Consider the following 17508-nt stretch of genomic DNA (forward strand, 5'->3'; position numbering starts at 1 on the left):
AGTATCAAACTGGGATGCATGCTTTTTACCCCTCTCCATAAACAATAGCAGCCCAAGAGCCTGCTAAACATTGCCACCAAATCATAATTTTAAAAATGCAAGAAGAAAGATGATACAAAACCCCACACAAAATAGTTAAATTAATTCTAATTAAATCACTATTCCTGCCTACTTTTTGGATGATGGCTCCTGGCATGCTGGCAGTATTCTATTGAATGTCTCTATAGCTGTTTTCCTCTAATTGGTGACATTTAGCAATCCTTCCTGTTTACTGTGCTGATTTTTCTAGACATATTATGCCATCTATTAGAGTTTTTGATGTTAGGCACTCTTAAGCAAGAATATCATAGTTAATATGCAGCATATAGTCAAGCTTCCAGAGAAGCAATAATGAAACATTATTGATTATATGATTATATTTTTTGGTCATTGGATGGATGGATGGCATAATAATATGTATTTTTTGTAATCTTTGCTGATAGTTCTAATTTATTTTGCATCATATAAAACTATTTACAGCTGCTGTCTGAAAAACATATATAGCTAGGAGTTATTTAGAACTTTTCAACAAATAAGCCATGTGACTATGTTAAAAAAAATTCAAATCCTGGTATCTCTGTTTATCTGGATATCAGAATCTTGACCTGGAATTTTCCATTTGCCACTTGATTGGAATTCTACTTTCCCCTTTTCTGTTTGCAACTGCATTATTATTTTTTGCAGGATAAAATTATTAAAATTACAAAAATATTTCCAGCAAGAGAGAGAAATATCAATAGCTAAATAGACAGGAAATCTGTTATCATTGTTTTGGTGTTAATGTTCAATCCAGAAATATGGTTCAGAGAGTTCTGAAAAACAGAACAACTCCCTGAATCAAATTAAATCCCTCAAGGAGCAAGTATGCTCTATCTGTATTATAATGTTTGCCCACATTTCCTGCTCTGGGGACTTGCTGAACTCATTGTTGATTTAAAAACAAAGTAGTTATATAACAGTGTTTGTAGCAGACTAATTTATGACATTTACTTAGGCAGATGAAGAACCCACTTAGTTTGTCGTGTCCCTGCCTAGTAATGCAGAAATCCATAGCAAGATTTGCTCAGATTTTTAAAACTGCCTGTGCCAACCTGGCATTTTTTAGATATGTTAAGGGCATACAGTAGCAGATAGAAGCATCTAGCCAACTTTGGCCCATCTCAAGAAACTATACTGAGTTGTACGTGGTTAGTACTTGTATGGGAAACTTCTTAGAAATTCCAGCATTAACAAATTGGGAAGTCTAAAAAACATCCTAGAAGAATAGCATTGGAAACTCCTGGATTTTTTTTAAATAGAAAATAACATGGACAAGCATCAAAGGCATCAAAGAGTCAATCTCAACTCGAGGGGGTCTTTATCATTTGGAACTGCACTTGTCTTTGTCTGATTAATGCAATGTTTCTCAACATTTGCAACTTTAAGATGTCCAGACTTCTGGCTGGGGAATTCTGGGAGATGAAGTCCAAATATTTTAAGGTTGCTAAGGTTGAAAAAGACTGCATTAGTTCATGCGTCCTGGGAATTGTGACAGCTGAAACTCAATTCATTGGTGAAGGTTTGCAACATTCTTTTAAAGAAAAAAATCATTTCAAGTTTGCAGGTCATTGCTTAAGTGCTGAAATGAAAATTTGATAATAGATAATATGTGGTAATATCCACAACTGTTTCTAAAGCTTCTGAATGGAGACTGGCAGAAAGAGGTGCTCTTGGGAACATTAAGCCAACGGCTTGATGCACTGAAGGCTAAAACATTAAATGACAGATAGCAATAACAATAGCAACAGCACTTCATAATGCTTTCCAGCCCCCTCTAAGCAGTTTACAGAGTCAGCACATTGCCCCCAATAACCTGGGACCTCATTCTACCGACCTCAGAAGGATGGAAGTTCAACCTTGAGCCGCACAGAACCGAATTTCTAGAGGGAGCACTGAATTAGGCTGCAGAACTGCATTCTATCCATATTTTGTGATTTCTGTTAATAGCCAAATATGACCGCATGGTCTTTGTATATGTTTATGTGAAAGAAAAGAAAGAGAAGATGCATGTGGAAAGAGATTTAGTGGTATCAATTTTAGGCCAGTATTTTCAGCAGCACTGAAACTCAATGTCCCTATGATAAATATTCATAATTATTATGATCGTTCTTTCTTCTAATACTCCCTCTCTCCTGCATAAACACAAGACTCTCCAGGACTGGTAATTCTACACAACCCCCTGCTTTTCAAATTATGACATAGTTTCTCTGTATTAGTATCACTTCTCTTTGAAATACACTTTGTTCTCTTCTAGGATTAGCATAATAAGAGTTAATTTCGTACAAGGTTACTGAATAAACTGTGCTAACTATTAAAAATTTAGATTTCCTTGCTAATTCTCTATCCTATTTCACTCTCAGATGACAATTTATGGAGAATTTCTAACAAAGCTGTTGGTTTAACAAAGTATTTCTGTAGCTAATAAAGACATTTCAAAGGGAGTAAAGGAGATAATTTATATAGATGAGAATATTTGTGGCTCATGGTTGAACTATGCATTGTTGATGTTATCTAGTTTGATAATGAAATGTTTGCAAGAGAATGATCAAGCTCAAAGAGCATCAAGGACTCTGCAGAATTAATATAATTATTGTTAGGTATGATTTTTTATTGCCATTGGCAATACTATGAATTTATATTTATAAATTAGCATATGCACAACACAAGGCCTTGCTTAGTAATAGTAATAAAGTTGGAAAGGATCTTGGCTGTCATCTAGTCCAACTCCCTGCTCAGGCTGGAAACCCTATACCAGTGATGGCGAACCTTTTAGAGACCGAGTGCCCAAACTGCAACCCAAAACCCACTTATGTATCATCGGGTGCTGGGTGGGCGTGGCCCATTGGGTGGGCATGGCAAATTGGGTGGGCATGGCTGCAGTAGTAACGGCAGACTGGGTGGGACTAAAAAGTTCAATCAACCAATTCCAACTTTGCAAGATCTTTCTTTTTCCATGCGAGAAGTCGAAATTGATTGATTGAACTTTTTTTCCCCGCACACGGCGGCAGAGACCTAAAGCAAAAAGATTTCATAAAACCCAGCTGAAGGCCCAGGACTGGGGCGATGGCACACGTGCCCAACGAGAGGGCTCTGCGTGCCACCTGTGGCACGCATGCCATAGGTTCGCCACCACGGCCCTATACCATTTCAGACAAATGGCTGTCCAGTCTCTTCTTAAAAATTTCCAGTGTTGAAGCATTTACAGCCTCCGGAGGCAGGTTGTTCCACTGATTAATTGTTCTGACTGTCAGGAAATTTCTCCTTAATTCTAGGTTCCTTCTCTCTTTGGTTAGTTTCCATCCATTGCTTCTTGTCCTGCCTTCAGCTGCTTTGGAGAATACCTTGAATCTCTCTTCTTTGTGGCAGCCCTTGAGATAGTGGAACACTGGTATCATGTCACCCCTCATCCTTCTCTTCATTAAACTAGACATACCCAATTCCAGCAACCGTTCCTTTTATGTTTTAGCCTCCAGTCCCCTGATCATCATTTTTGCTCTTCTCTGTACTCTTTCTAGAGTCTCAATATCTTTTTTACATCGTGGTGACCAAAACTGGATTCAGTATTCCAAGTGTGGCCTTACCAGGGCATTGTAAAGTGGTATTAACACTTCACGTGATCTTGATTCTATCTCTCTGTTAATGCACCCTAGCTTCATTGAAATACGATGCAACCAGTATAAAATGGTACATTGTAATTTTGATTACATGTTTTTCAGTATTTACGATTCAATTTCTGATTTATTCACATAATCAGTAAATGGACTGAAAATCAATATGAATTGAAAAAAGTAACAATTCACTTCACTGTGGGACAAGCAGTTATACTAATATTTTCTACCACAAATGCTTGAAGTATGCAGTGAGTACAGATTAGCAGAAATGGGAGTAATTATTTTAGTTTTCTTGCTTACATATCTCCTTGTAAGTCTTATAACTCCATTACAAATACTGTATGCATTAACTGTGGGAAGCAGTAATAGAATTGTCATTGCTACTACTGATATAATTATTAGAAGCAGAATCCATGAATCAGGTCTGAAATATTATATGCTATTAGTATATTCAATTCATATGCTTAAATATCTAGGTCAATAATATTATTTGTATGCAGAATACTTTATAGAATAAAAGAATATAAAAATAAAGTTCTCTGCCTTCAGGAGCTTAACTATAGTGTAAAATAGGGAGCATCTCTAATATATTATTTCTATAAAGTATACAGTTATGTAAGTAAGCACAAGGGTAACATAATTTCCCCTTAAATCTGCAAGGGAACTATTGTTTTAAGACAACAACTCTAAAGTCTTTAATATGATTCTTGAAAAATGTACAGATGTATTAATTCAACTTTTAAAGAAAAATTTTCTTGGTTTTCTTTATCTTGATTGGTGGCAACTGTGAAGTAAGTAACTTTCTTCAATAGGATTTTATGGTTTTAGAAGAACTGTATCATGATTGTCCATGGGATAGGATTAAAACCTGTTGTGGGTGTTGTTGATCAACAAGGCGCCAACTATTCTGGGGCCATATTTTTTTTGCTCAAACATTCATATACAGTAAAAATAACAATCACTTTAAAAGATGCATTGCTAGAAAAATATGTATTTTGGAAAGTGGTATACTCACATCTGTGAATATTTTTGGGAATACTATCATATAAACAAATATGGACTTTTTGGTTTTTTTAAATTCAAGAAAATTGGAATGGTGTGGAATACTACCATTTAGACTAGCTCTCATTTTAACAGAATGGAGAGAATTCAGAGCATCAAATTGCTGTGATAGCTTGAAAACATTTAATGTGGCAAAATCAGTTTTCTAGATAACCTGCTATTGAAATATATATCATCTTTTGATTTCACCCCTTCAGCAAGTTGCATTTGTAAATATCTGCCTTTGAACATGAATAATTCATGAAGCAAATGGGAAAAATTATTGGGATTTCTCTGTGCCCGTGAAAGATAGATGGTAGAACAGGTCTAGTAATAATAGAGAAGGACCAGGAAGCGGAAGGGAGGGATGTAATTATAAACCATCATCTATTTTATATTAAACTGTTTCTTTTAATTATGTATCTGCCTGTGAGATACTTTATATCTTCGTCAGCAGAAATAATAAATTAATCAACATAAATACAATTGTTACCAGCCAAATGTCAATAGCTGGTGCTATATAATTTCCACAACAGTAACTTATCTCAGAGCTGAAAAGCTTCTGTTTTAATGATCATTAGAGCTCAATGAATAAAAAATTGCAGTGATTTCTACTAAGAACTATACTTGTTTTAGATATATGTCTAGATTTTCAAGGAACAAATACTGCTAATAACAACAAAAAGAAATCTCATCTTGGTAATGAAATCAGTTTTGAATTTAGCACAGTGATGATGCTGATGTGATGCTGATACAATTTAAAGTTAGTTCTGGTTTCCTTTGGGAAACAAACAATGGAAAAAAAACCACCCAAAGGGTTTTTTTTTAATTACCAGAAAGATTTTCCATATCAACAACAGAATTACACGGAGGGTTTGGATCTGTCACAGTTTTATAATGTTTAGTAGTACTTACATAATTATACATGCACACATATACATACACAGTACTTGCATATTTTGACCTTCTGTATGGGAAAGATGCTACAAATAGACCACAGGGTGAAGCTAAAAGCTTGCAACACATATATTATGGAAGAAGTCATACAAAAATGACAAATGCACTCTTTCCAGTGGTGGGATTCAAATATGTTAACAACTGGTTCTCTGTGTGGATGCTGCTTCCGGAAGTCCATACTGGGCCTGGGCAACAAAAAATTAGTTACCAATTCTGCTGAACTGGTGTGAACTGTCTGAATCTCACCACTGGCTCTTTCACTGGCTAGTTTTCTATTTGCTGTAATGCTCGCAGTAGGCCAAGAAAACAAGAGGCTTAAGAAAATAATTCTCGCCAATCAAAAGCACATTTGGTGAACTGTCTAGCAACCAGACATTAAATGTACTATTTAGTTATGTACTCTACATTATCTGAGGATAGAATTTGGAGATATTGATATTTCTTTAATGTGACTTGCTGAATCATTGGCCATTAATTCCAAAGGATGTAATTCTGTATAAGCTTGGGAAAAAATAAGCCCCATAAATTACATATGATGATTCTTCCAATTCTGAACTACATGATTCTTTGCCACTTACCATGCTGGTTGGAGCTGCTGGCATTGTAACTCAGCAACACATTCAGGGATACACGTTGTCTATCCTTGGCCTTGGTCTAATGGGGTGTATATCTCAGTAGAGGTGCTGTTCATTGTGTTTTTAGTTAAACAGGATTTTAAGAGCTGTGTTGGTACAATGGTTAGAATGCAATATTGCAAGTTAACTCTGCCCATGGCCAGGAGTTTGATCCTGACCAGCTAAAGATTGACTTAACTTTCTATCCTTCTGAGCTTGGTAAAATGAGGGTGCAGATTGTTGTGGGCAATATGCTGATATTTGTAAACTGCTCAGAGATTTCTGTATAGCACTATGGAGTGGTATATAAGTCTAAGTATTATTGCTATTAATAATGTAGGTCTATAAGAAGCAAACTGTCTAAAATGTTGTATGATATGCAATGTTTGGAGAATAAGCACAGATTGTGCAAAATTTATTTTCAGGAACTGTAGTATTAATTCCTAAATAAAGCTGACCTGAATTTCAAATTCATACTAAATTTCCACCTGCCAGTTTTTCTTCAGAACTAATGCTTAAAGATGAAATGAGATATATGAAAAACATGAAATACTGTAACTATAGGACCATATATCAAATCAAAGTGATTGAAACATTATGACCTCCTTTGTTTTACACCATGCTAAAATACAATCTAAATAAGAGAAAGAAATATTGGTTGATTATTGTTTTATTTTTATTTCTTACTAAAAATAGACTAAAAAGACAAGAGATTAAAATAAACTAAAAAACCCCCACAGGTTTAATGGAAAGAGAGAGTGGTGGCTTCTCCATTACTATGCTAGCCATTTCCAGCCAACAGCTTCTTGTTCAGGGCCCCATGCCAATCAGCATAGCCAAGTTATTTCCTGAAGACCAGAAGGGTGGGGGTGGACCTCAGTTCCTTGTCTGATAGGGTCCACAGTAGACCTCTTCAAGCAGGAGTCATGAGTCTAGGAAAACTCCCAAGTTGCGCACCAGGCCTGTCTGGGGTAGCCTCACCCCATCCAGAACTGAAGATGAGCAATGATTTTAAATTTCCTGATCCCATGGTTCCGTGTATCCACATTTACCAGGGTCATACTGTATCTAACAAAATGAAAGTCAATTGTGAGAAAAGTAAGGTTCTACATTTAACTAAGAAAAACCAACTGCACAGATATAGAATAATAGTACCTGGCTCAATAGTAGCAATTGTGGGAGGGATTACTTGATGATTACTTAAATATGAGCCAGCAGTGTGCTGCAGCTGCTAAAAAAGCCAACACAGTCCTAGGTTGCATTAACAGAGGAATAGAATCAAGATCACTTGAAGTATTAGAAGCGCTTTATAAAATATAAGGCCACACTTAGAATATTGCATTCAGTTTTGGTCACCACAATAAAAAAAGATGTTGAGATTCTAGAAGGAGTGCAAAGAATAATAATAAAGATTATGAGGGAGGTTGAAGGTTGGTAAAACAGATGAAGAAGTGTTGCAGGAATTGGGTATATCTAGTGTTCTGATATCTCAGGGGCTGCCACAAAGAAGAGGGAATCAATCTATTCTCCAAATTACCTGAAGGCAGAACAGGAAGCAATGGATGGATACTAATCAAAGAGAGAAGCAACTTAGCACTAAGGAGAAATTTTCTGACAGTCAGAACAATTAATCAGTGGAATGATTTGCCATCAGAAGTTGTAGGTGCTCCAATACTGGAACTTTTAAGAAAAGTGAACCATAAGCCATAAGTCCTGCTTGAGCAGGGGTTTGACTAGAAAACCTCCAAGGTCCCTTCCAAATCTGTTATTCCATCATGGCTCATGTATATATTAAAAAGGAGTAGAGACTACCAAGCTCTACTGTACTCCACAAAGGAAAGCTATGGACTGGACCTCTCATTCCCTGTCAACTCCTTTGGAATTGACTGCAGAGAAAGAAACCAACAGCACCATACTGCACCACCCAGTCCCAAACCCTGTAGCTGGTCCAAAAGGATACCCTGGTCGGTGGTATGAAAAACTGCCAAGAAGTTGAGGAGGGTGAGGATGGATGCTCTACTTGTCGGTGATCTTCCATCATTGCAACCAATGCCATTTCTGTACCATTTGTTGTTGTTAGTTGCAAAGTCATGTCCAATCCATCATGACCCCATGGACAATGTTTCTCCAGGCCTTCCTGTCCTCTACCATTTTCTGGAGTCCATTTAAGCTCATGCCTATTGCTTCAGTGACTCCATCCAGCCACCTCATTCTCTGTCATCCCTTCTTCTCTTGCCCTCAATCTTTCCCAGCATTAGGCTCTTCTCCAGTGAGTCCTTTCTTCTCATTAGGTGGCCAAAGTATTTGAGTTTCAACTTCAGGATCTGGCCTTCTAAAGAGAAATCAGGGTTGATTTCCTCTAGGACTGACCTTGGGACTTGCAGGAATCTTCTCCAGCACCATAGTTCAAAAGCCTCAATTCTTTGGCACTCACCCTTTCTTATGGTCCAACTTTCACAGCCATACATTGCAACTGGGAAAACCATGGCCTTGACTATACGTACTTTTGTTGACAGGGTGATGTCTCTGCTATTTAGTATGCTGTCTAGATTTGCCATAGCTTTCTTCCCCAGGAGCAAGTGTCTTTTAATTTCTTGGCTGCATCTGCGATGATCTTGGAGCCCAGGCAAATAAAATCTGTCACTACGTCCATTTCTTCACCAACTATTTGCCAGGAATTGAGGGGGCCAGATGCCATGATCTTGGTTATCTTAATGTTGAGTTTTAAGCCTGCTTTTGCAGTTTCCTTCTTCACCTGCATCAAGAGGCTCTTTAGTTCCTCTTCACTTTCTGCCATTAGAGTAGTATCATCTGCATATCTTAGGTTATTGATATTTGTCCCAGCAATCTTAATTCAAACTTTTGCTTCACCTAGCCCTGCCTTTCTCATGATGTGCTCTGCAAAAAAGTTAAATAGGCAGGGCGACAGTATACAGCCTTGCTGGACTCCTTCCCCAATTTTGAACCAATCAGTGGTTCCATGGCTAGTTCTCACTGTTGCTTCTTGACCCGCATATAGGTTTCTCAATAGACAAATAAGATGGCTTGGTACTCTCATCTCTTTAAGAACTTGCCACAATTTGTTGTGATCCACACAATAAAAGGCTTTAGCATAGTCAATGAAGCAGAAGTAGATGTTTTTCTGGAACTCCCTAGCTTTCTCCATGATCCAGCATATGTTGGCAATTTGATCTCTAGTTCCTCTGCCTCTTCAAAATCCTGCCTGTACTTCTGGTAGTTCTCAATCCACATACTGCTGGAGTCTAGCTTGTAGGATTTTAAGCATAACTTTACTAGCATGTGAAATGAGTGCAATGGTGCAATAGTTTGAACATTCTTTGACATTGCCTTTCTTTGGAATTGGAATGTAAACTGATCTTTTCCAATCCTGTGGCCACTGTTGGGTTTTCCAAATTTGCTGGCAAATTGAGCATAGCACTTTTACTGCATCATCTTTTAAGATTTTGAATAGCTCAGCTGGAATACTGTCACCTCCATTAGCTTTGTTGTTGCTCAGATTTCCTAAGACCCATTTCACTTCACATTCTAGGATGTCTGGCTCGAGGTCAGTGACCACCCCATCATGGTTATCTGGGACGTTAAGCTCATTCTTGTATAGTTCTTCTGTGTAGTTTTGCCACCTCTTCTTAATCTTTTCTGCCTCTGTTAGGTCCCTGCCATTTTGATCTTTTATCATGCCGATTTTTTGCATGAAACATTCCCTTCATCTCTCCAATTTTCTTGAAGAGATCTCTGATCCTCCCTATTCTATTGTTTTCTTCTATTTCTTCGCACTGTTCATTTAAGAAGGCATTCTTATCTCTTCTAGCTATTCTCTGGAATTCTGCATTCAATTGGGTGTATCTTTCTCTTTCTCACTTGCCTTCGCTGCTTCGCTACGACAAGGCAGTAATTCATGAAGGAGTTATGTATCATAACTGGCCTGAAACCTGCCTAAAAGGAGTCTAAGATAATCAGTTTCATAATTCATTTACTTCATCTTGTATGTGCTTCCTCTTTGTACTGCCATTTTTTTTCCCAATAAGAAGATTGCATTGAAATTTCACAAAAATGTTTTATCCATGGGAAAGGAACTTTTCTGAGTTTCCTTTTAGTGCCTTTCAAAGGAAGAATTTCTTGCAACTTCTTATAATAGTTTTGAGTGTACTATTATAGGAAATTATAGTGTATGATACATCTGCTGTTATACACTAAAACCTTTTCATCCCTTGATGGTTTCTTTTGCTGCCCAAGCTTGTGATGCCTCACTTTTGAATTTAATTAAGGTGAAGGAAACCAGGGAGGCTGCAGGCCACTGAAGAGAAGACCATACAAAGAAAGGCAAATACACTCACTGAAACCCCAAGGACTCCTTGTATCTAAAGTGCAAGAACATCCTACTTCACACATAAGAATTGCATAGGAAACCAGGAAAAAATAACTTTCTTTATAGGGCTAAGGAACAAGAAGGATAGAAATTATGGCAGAGAAAAACAGGATTCCAAATAGAAAATTATGGTACGTGTTCCCATCTCCAAAGCAAAATCATGACTCAAGTAGGGTCATAACATCCCCCCTCACAAGTAGTTTAAAGGTTCTCCTAGATAAACTTAATTTTTGCTAATGTAAAAACACTGAGAGTATGCAGTATAGTGCTAGAAAGGAGAAAATCACCCAAGGCTCTAGAAAGCAGCGTTCATTTCTTTCCCCAAGAGAGAATAAATTGGCTTCAGATAATGTTCTGTTCATGATGCTAACATTTGAGAACAAAAGCTTATGAATTGCTTGCATATGATTAATTTTTTAAAAAAGGAAAAATGAAGCTCTTGGTCATCTGCTAAGTAAATCTGGTGTTTGTTTTGCATCAAAGCACAACATTTTCTTGTGATGGAAGCAGTGTTACTGGTTATCTTACTAAACTGTTATGGAGAAAGCTGATATGATTTTCTTCTAGTGATTAAATGAAAGAACAGAATCTAAAATGACTCAGAAAAGGAGATTAAAACATCTCCACAAAAAGGATATAATAGTTTTCTCTATTCATTAAAAAGGTAAAGGTAAAGGTTCCCCCGCACATGCGTGCTAGTCGTTTCCAACTCTAGGGGCCGGTGCTCATCTCCGTTTCAAAGCCGAAGAGCCAGCGCTCATCCAAGGACATCTCCGTGGTCATGTGGCCGGCATGACTAGACGCCAAAGGCGCACAGAACGCTGTTACCTTCCCACCGTAGCGGTCCCTATTTTTCTACTTGCATTTTTACGTGCTTTTGAACTGCTAGGTTGGCAGAAGCTGGGACGAGTACATCAACATAAATAAAAAGTCTACGTTACAATCTCTTTGGAAATTAGCCTCACTGAATTCAGAGTATTTACAGTACTTCCAAGTTAAGTCTGTATAAAATTAAGCTGGATTATTGTGTCTTTCACTAGCTGATGATGGGGATAGCTTATTTTTTTTCTTACAGAAGGAGTAGAAAATCTGTGATTGTTCAGATTACTTCCAGATTCTGATGACTGATTAAGTGTCACCAAGTTGTTAATTTTTAGTGACTACATAGGTAGAATTTCTCCATGACAATCTGCCTCTAACTTTGTCTTTCCTTCTACTTTCTCAAGGATTAGAGAATTCTCCAGAGAATTGGGTCTTCATATAATGTGTCTGAAGTAGGATAATTTGAGCTTGGTCATTTGTGCTATGAGTCAGAACTCTAGACTGATTTGTTCAATAATTAATGTATTTCTTTTCTTGGTGTCTATGGTATTCTCAGAGTCTTTTCAAAGACCAAAATCCAAAAGCATCAATACTAAATGCACTTATGACTGTTATGCTGTCACATAACCAAACTTCAGGTCTTTGGCAACCATTCTGCATTTATAATAATTGCAGTGTCCTGTGATCATGTGGTCATCATTTGCAATCTTCCCAAATGACTTCCAACAAGCAAAGTCCATGGGAAAATTCATAGGGAAGATCACAAATCATAACCATGTAATGCCTCACAGTGATTAGTTTAACAACCATGGCAAAAAAGATCATTAGAATTGGGTGCAGTCATGTAATGCCTCACTTAATGACGGTAGTGCTTAACAACAAATTCTCTGGTCCCAATTGTGATTGAGAGTCGAGGAGAATAACAAACAAAGAAGCACTGGGAAAGGAGGAACAGACTTAAATACAGCCTCCATTTATTTGGGAATACACCCCAATGAATTCAGTAGAGGATAAGTAAAAGTTGAATAAAAGTGCCTGGGATTCTGTTTTAAACATGCTACTTATTATCCTGTCTATTGAAATAAAAGGGATATTTATCATATTTCTCAAGTACAGCATATAGAGTTTACTAAGAAAATATTTTCTCTTTTAGTTGCAAATGAAACCGGAGACAAGAATGTTCATCCCCTGTCGCGATTTGCTAGTAAGTAGCTTAGCCTGTTAATTTATTTCCTGTATGTTAGTAATAAATATATATTTTAAATGAGAAAGAAAGCCACAATTTCCCCCCTTTCTCTAACATGATGATGTTGATGACAACAATGATGATGGTGATGATTCCTGCTATCTGTCCACTAACACAGGGGTCCTCAACTCCCGGTCCATGGACCAATACCGGGCTGTGGCATACCAGTAATTGAGCTGCACAAAGAAGAAAAGCCCCATCTGTGGGAGGCAGGCAGCACACAAAACCATGCACCCTCTGGTCTGCGGAATAACATCTGTCCCCAAAAGGTTGGGGGCCTCTGCACTAACACCCATGGAAGAAGTCAACTGCCCAGATTTACAGCACATATAATTTGAAAAATAACTTGAAGAAAAGTCCCCTGACCGAAGGCATTTTTTTTACCAAGGTTTTGGGTGGTAGGGATCCCCTCTGGCTCCTCAAAGAAAAACATCCTGTCCTTCCTCTAAGCCTTCTTCTCTAGGAGTCCTGTCATTGAGTATGGAATTCCATGAAGTGATTTGTGGATAGTTGTTCCACACAGTTCAGGTCCCAGAGAAAGGGGCTTGGAAGAATGTTGGTTGACAAAGAGTGGAGGTTTTAGAGTATTTCCTATTACTTCCTATTTGCTCTTCCAGGAGACATTTGGCGACACAGTAAAACATACTTTCTCTTCTTTGAAAGACTGCCTAATTCACGTTCAACAAGAAGGGAAAGCTGGACATTTAAATGACTCCTATATAGTAAGAGAATGAGAAGTGCCAGGTCATCTGATTCTAACTTTCCTGATATGAAGGCATTTGCTGTATTTCACTGTAGTTTGCAAAAAAAAAAACACTTCTAAATTTCCACCAGTAAGTATGCATCTGCAAATGCAGGTTTCACTGGGTTTTTTTTGGAAACAGTTTTTAAACCAAAAGCCAAGGTAAAGTTACTAGACTTTGCTTTAAATAATGAATTTTATTCTTCTGGCAATGAGTAAATGATCTTGTGTGTTCAATAGTACAAACTCAGTAGATAGATGCAAATAGATGCAATATTCCTACGAAGTCACATGGTGGCAGTGTTACTTAATTTTAAACACTACTGGCCTGACATATTGTATACACAAGTCAGTTAAACAGATTTACTCACCCCCCCCTTTCTCCATGTGTACATTCCGTAGCCCCTCAAGACATAAGGAGATTTATTTTTTAAATTTGGGAATACTACATAGTGAGGTTATCAGTATGAGGAGTAATAAGTTCAAGTGGCTAGAAATTTTGAGATTATGTGAAAAATGCATATTTTAATGCTATAATTGAATATTTTTTCCGAAACTATTTTATGAATCTGGAATCTTCAAAATGATGCTGGAGCTTACCAGTGCACCCTTAGAAGTATCCCTCAGCAAGCACCAAGTTCTCTGCCTGATCTGACTTTATTGACATTATTACTTTATAGTAATATGTTATTAAGATATGCTCTATGTTAACATAAATGGCTTCTTTGATTCCTCTTTCAAACCAGAATGTGGACTTAGGCAAATTTTGGACAGAGAGGGCTGCTAGTTTGAAAGAAGGGGTCAGAGAGGCCATCTACATTAAAACTGTACAGCCCTCTCTTAACAGAGGGGGAGGGATAGAATGATTATGGCAAAAAGAAAGCGAAGAGAAATAACAGTAATAAGTGTGAAAAATGGAGCACTACTTGTATACCAATAGCATTGACAAAATTATTGTCTGTCAATCAAGAGAAAAGGGGGGACATGATAGCAGTATTCCAGTATTTGAGAGAGGCAATCTATTTCCAAAGCACCAGAAGGCAAGACAAGAAACAGTGGTTAGAAACTAATCAAGGAGAGAAGCAGCCTGGAATTAAGGAGAAACTTCCTAACAGCAAAGACAATTAACCAGTGGAACAGCTTGCCTTCAGATATTGTGGGTGCTTCATCATTGGAGGTTTTTAAAAAGAGACTGGACACTTATCTGAAATGGTATAGGATCTCCTGCTTGAGCAGGGGGATGGACTAGAAGACTTCCAAGGTCCCTTCCAGCTCTATTCTGATTAATTGACAATTACAAAAGGTAGCTTGACTTGGAACAACCTTTGACAATATCTTTAACACCATCAAACAACATCTGAACACCTCACATCCTTGGAAAGGACTCAATAGGTAGATAAAACTGCCAAATCCAGTCTAAACATAATAGGAATTTTTAAAAAAGGAAGCTGGTATGATGCAAAGCTAGAACAAGTCACAAACATCTTTCTTCCTATATATTTTTATGCATGCCAATGTCCCCATAAGCTCTGTTACAATGATGGATATTTTGTTTAGATGTACTTGTCCAAGAAAAAAGATGCTTGATAGCAGGGAGTATCCTGTGGTAACACTCTGGAAGCAAAAAGCTAAACAGGATGGCAGTAAACATCCAGATAAACTAATTCTTTATAGGCTGTTATGTTCTCTCTGGCAAACCCACAGCAGCAATTTTCTTTGAGTATTCACAAAATGATCTCAAAAATGGCCCAGAGAGATACACAAAAATGGGATCTTCAGTCTTAGGGGAATTATCTGGCAAGAATATGCAACATTTAGTGCACAGTTTTAAAAAATACGTTTCCTGGACTATAACACAATAATAATGTCTTCAGGTACAACTCATTTCCTGGTAAGTATAACTATACAGTTTTCTTAACACTTAGAGAAATAGTGTGTAATCATTTCCTTCTGGGATTTTTGTGTTCTTAATCCCTAAATTAGCATATTTGCACATCACATGCAATGAACATGAAGAGAAAAATGCCAGATTATAATTTTTAATTTTCATTCTCTGATATAAAACTTCACTCAGTGACTCATCTCCCTATCCATCCTCATTTCAAAAACTAGTTGGCCTGTTTTGAATTTCTGAGGTATTAAGGCAGGAAACCACTGTTCACTGTATCCTATTCTGTATGAGGGCTATATACACATATAGTTTACAACTTCAGATGAAGATTGGTTAATTCCAGCTTGGTAATGTTCTCAATTCAGGTACTTTTCTAGTTGAGTGTCATCTGCTTACATGGAAATGGCTTTGAAAATAATTTTTTGGCAACTTCCTTTAGCTGAATATTTTTAGAAGTCTTAATTCTGGTATTTTTCTATAGGTTGCATAAACCAAAATTTATAAAGGAAAAAAAAACACCTTCTACCTCTATAGTCTGCTTTGAATAATAACCTTCTAAGCTGGGTGTCTCTCTCCAACCACATTTCCCAATTCATAAAGATTTGGTGTACCGGTTCAAGAAAGAGCCTTGGTGGAGCAGTGGGCTAATGCCTCCTTAAGTAACACCAGCTGCCTGCAATTAGTGCAGGTTCGCATCCCACCAGGCTCAAGGTTGACTCAGCCTTCCATCCTTCCGAGGTAGGTAAAATGAGGACCCAGATTGTTGGGGGCAATTAAGCTGACTTTGTAATAATGCCGCTTGGGGTGTGTGTGAAAGCCCTAATAAGCAGGCATATACATAGAATGAAGGCTACTGCTAAGCTTGTAAGCCGCCCTGAGTCTTCGGAGAAGGGCGGGATATAAATGGAATTTTTTAAAAAAGATGGGCTTCAGTAAGGGCTCTTATCAAAATCCAATTCTGAAAAGAAAAAAAAACAATTATGAGAAAAGACAGGTTGTTACGTGTAATACAAATTAATTTCCATACATCCAATTTCTCTGAAAATATTGCATGTCTTCATCCTAAAGTTGATATTTTTTCTCCTCTCCACCAAATTTGTCACATGAGTTGTTTAAATTACACATAGGACCAAAATTGAACAGTTTGTATGTACCCTGTCTGGGATGAAGACAGGTGAATCTGGATGGTAGTGAAAAATCTCAGCTGTCATGTATGCATTTCATGCCCATTGTAAGACCTCTCTCAGTGTTTCCTGAAGCAAAAATGACTAAATGGTAATTGTAGCAGTGGAAAGTCATTTCTCTGATTAAGAAAGTGGAGCAATCTCAGACATTGGACATGTTAATCCTGGAAAGTGGACAGTTACATTTCACACATTTAAAGCTCATTTGAAATGTCTAAATTGTAGTTTTCTTGAAAGAAGCATTTGCTAGAGAATCTGTCAAAGGGGACTGTCATTTAGAAAATATACTTTGTCATACTTTTCCTGGTTATAATTTTACTGATTTAAATGCACAACTTCTGCATGTGTCTGTATGAAAATATAAAAAAGCATGTATCCCTTGAAATGCTTTAATGCAGTGAAATAATTTTGTTTAACCTATTGTATTAGGAAATACATTTTAAATGTTATTCTACCTCATCTTTTAAAACCTCAATCCTTCCAAAATAGAAAAGAGCCAAAATTATGGGTTCTCTGGCTGATGACTTAATGTCCCTCAGCCACATTCTGGAGGGATTTGAAAGCAATTCCCCACTTCCCCCCTTTTTTTAAAGAAATGTGTGATGTCCAACTACAACAAAGTGTGCACCTCTGCTAAATTTGGAGTCTAACTTTCTCACTGTTATCTATGATCACTGACTGTATAGAAAAGAGGCCGGATGCGTCATGCCAAAACTGTGCCCACCCCATTGCCGGCAATGGAGAAAAAGTTGCGATACATTGCGACACATCACGTGATGTTGCGAGTTTGACACTCCTGGTATAGACAGAGGCTAGTGTGAGTTGAGGGACAGCAATATACCTAGAGGTCCACAAGACGGAATTATAGACTTTGATGAAGTCCCTTTTCTTAGCCTCATAGTAAAACTGAAAGCAGACAGAATGGTTGGAGCATC

At 37.4% G+C, this 17508-nt stretch overlaps 1 protein-coding gene across 1 annotated transcript in view; it reads left to right on the top strand.

The window, feature by feature from the left end:
* PDE1C (phosphodiesterase 1C) overlaps positions 1-17508 on the top strand; it is a gene marked incomplete at both ends in the record, with an annotated part of 303957 nt that overhangs the window by 28555 nt on the left and 257894 nt on the right. The window contains one exon of the mRNA XM_083379005.1: positions 12664-12714. Within this exon, the coding sequence (XP_083235131.1) occupies positions 12664-12714 (51 nt within the window). The remainder of the gene's footprint in view (positions 1-12663; positions 12715-17508) is intronic.

The sequence above is a fragment of the Vipera ursinii genome (assembly GCF_947247035.1).
Source record: "Vipera ursinii genome assembly, chromosome: Z".
Taxonomy (NCBI): domain Eukaryota; kingdom Metazoa; phylum Chordata; class Lepidosauria; order Squamata; family Viperidae; genus Vipera; species Vipera ursinii.